The sequence below is a fragment of the Gavialis gangeticus genome, unplaced genomic scaffold, assembly GCF_001723915.1.
Source record: "Gavialis gangeticus isolate Ggan-Ray unplaced genomic scaffold, GavGan_comp1, whole genome shotgun sequence".
NCBI lineage: Eukaryota > Metazoa > Chordata > Crocodylia > Gavialidae > Gavialis > Gavialis gangeticus.
In genome coordinates this window covers 178,175,317-178,177,894 of record NW_017729024.1, presented here as the reverse complement: position 1 = coordinate 178,177,894, position 2,578 = coordinate 178,175,317, and the positions used below count along the sequence as shown (strand labels likewise).

Here is a 2,578-nt window from a genome sequence, read left to right as displayed (position 1 = left end):
CAGCTGCCCTGGGAACAGCCTGCTGGAAGCTGCTCCTGCCCTTGCACATGGGGCTCTGGCTTCAGCTCCCAGGAAGGCAGCCAGGAGCTGAAGCTAAAGCCCTGGCACTAGTGCAAGAGCCCCACTGAAGCTGCGTGCCTGCCTGCCTGGAAAGATGTGGTGCAGCAGGAGCAGCTTCTGGCGGGCTGTTCTCAGTGCAGCTGCAACCAGCCAGGTGCTGCTGTGCTCCTTGCACCTCCAGCAGCAGCTCCTCCTCTCACTCTTGCCCCACCACACTGTGCTGCTCCTGGCAGGCACATGGGACTCCAGCTCCAGATCCCAGCCACCTTCCAGCAGAAGGGAACCCAGAGCTGAAGTCAGAGCCTCACGCACTGGGGTAGGAGCTGCCCGCCCGCAACTGCTCACCCCGCGCAGTATGGTGGGGCAGGGAGAAAATCAAAAGCAGGAGCTGCTGCTGCAGGCAGGGGGCATAGAGCAACACTTGGCTGCACCCACACTGGGAACTGCACAGCTTCTGCTGGGGCTCTGGCCAGGGTGAGTGGGCAAGGCACGGCCCAATGTGGAGTGCTGCATGAGGAGCTGCAGGCCAGATCCAGTCACTTGGCAGGTTGGATCCAACCCACAGGCTGTATTTTCCCCCCCGCTGAGGCAGGGCTTTCAGTCTGTGCCTGGGAGGGGTAGGACTTGCAGTGCCCCTCAGCCAGTCAGAGGTGTTGGGGTGGGGGGGGCCCACTTTGCTCCATCTTAAAAATGGTGGCCCTGGCCATGATATGTCCATGAAATCAGCGACTCCGGCTGTGTTACACCTGTAATTGGCTGCCAGGGCCCGTGAATTTGGTAGGTCCCTATTCATGAACCATTGCCAGTCTCAGTTATTCTGCATTAATACATGTCTCTTTGTAGCACTGGATGCTTTATCATAGGAATTTTCTATTTCTTTTTCTAGATTTGCAGCCAGTTACCTATTCGGAGCCTGCGTTCTGGTGTTCAATAGCATATTACGAATTGAATCAGAGAGTAGGAGAAACCTTCCATGCGTCACAGCCTTCACTGACTGTAGATGGTTTTACAGACCCATCAAATTCAGAAAGATTCTGTCTAGGCCTGCTCTCGAATGTTAACAGAAATGCCACAGTGGAAATGACGAGACGACACATAGGTATAGTCTTATAATTATTTCTTTAGAGTAATGGCACTTAACTGAAGTGGTGTGGGTGACTTCAAATTTTGAGTTCTGTATCGCTTAATTTGAGCATAGCTGGAAAATATAAAATGAGAGCGGTAGGTCAATCCAGTGATGTTTTTAGAAAAATACTAAAGTACAGAATTGTGTTTTATTGCTTTTTTTGTAATGTGACCTGGAGAGCCACTGTTCCAGAAAATGTGGAATTGCCATGGCTAGTCCAACTGCACTAATTTGACAAGAACATGAAATTTTTCTTTGGAACAATTATTGGCATGTGCAGCATTCCTCCAATACGTCATCTTAGCAGTAACCTTTTACTAGAAGGGTGATGGTGGGGAGGGAAAACTGGGGGAGGGAATTCACTTTTTGGAGGACTTTAATATTATCAGAAATTTTCCACTGTGTTTTTTTCTTTTTATTGAAACCTCTTCTGTGTAGAAACATTCAAAACATTTTCAAAACCAGCTTTATATTGTAAAACTTCGGAGACTGAGAACTCTGTATAATTAAACTTCAATCAAAATGGTAAATGCGGGGGGAAAAAAAAACTAAAGAGAGTTATTAGAAATAGTTTGCCTATGGAAACTACTTGTGGATCTTACTTTCACAAGCATAATATATTTAAATGAAGTTCTTTGACTTTGTGTGAACAGAAATGAATGGTTTTGTAGCAAGAGCCAAGGCAAGTGCTGGGACACTGGTTTGGGCAGGGGTGAAGGAGAGTTCCTTGGGGAATGGGGATGTGCAATGCTAGTGAAGTAACCAACCTGTGCTCCTTTTCTTGGGACGTATGTTACCTTATATCCAACAGTAGTATTTACACCAGTACAACGTTCGGCAATAAAATTTAATCTGCTGCTCGTTTCAATTCCAAGGCTGACTTCAAGTGGAAAAGTACTTCAGGAATTGACGAGACCTTTGGTTTTGATTTCTTGGTCTCGAGCCATTAAGTCACAGAATTTTCTTTTATTCATAACAAATATTGTATAGCATTGGTCTCCGATCCAACACGTTCTTGGAGATGAATGCTGCTTGGCCACATTCTGCTCTACCTACAAGTGATGGTCCTATAGACAGAAAACCAGTCAACTTTGTAGTGCTAGCTAAGACCTTGATTCTTAGTGAAATAAAGAAGTTTTGGGGGTTTTTTTACATCCAGCACTTTAGGTCACTTTGTAACCAAACCTCTGTGAATTTTGTTTCAGGAAGGGGCGTGCGTCTGTATTACATTGGCGGGGAAGTTTTTGCTGAGTGCTTAAGCGATAGCGCAATCTTTGTTCAGAGCCCCAATTGCAATCAAAGATATGGCTGGCATCCTGCAACTGTGTGCAAAATCCCACCAGGTAAGAGAGCTGTGCAGGTCATATTAATCGAGAAATCCTGTAACCTTAA

The 2,578-nt window shown here is 46.3% G+C and overlaps 1 protein-coding gene across 2 annotated transcripts in view; it reads left to right on the top strand.

Moving 5' to 3' along the window:
• SMAD2 (SMAD family member 2) overlaps window positions 1-2,578 on the top strand; it is a 52,282-nt gene that overhangs the window by 43,489 nt on the left and 6,215 nt on the right. For both annotated transcript variants that reach the window (XM_019518138.1, XM_019518137.1), the window contains 2 exons: window positions 947-1,159; window positions 2,392-2,529. In XM_019518138.1, coding sequence (XP_019373683.1) covers window positions 947-1,159; window positions 2,392-2,529 — 351 coding nt within the window. The remainder of the gene's footprint in view (window positions 1-946; window positions 1,160-2,391; window positions 2,530-2,578) is intronic.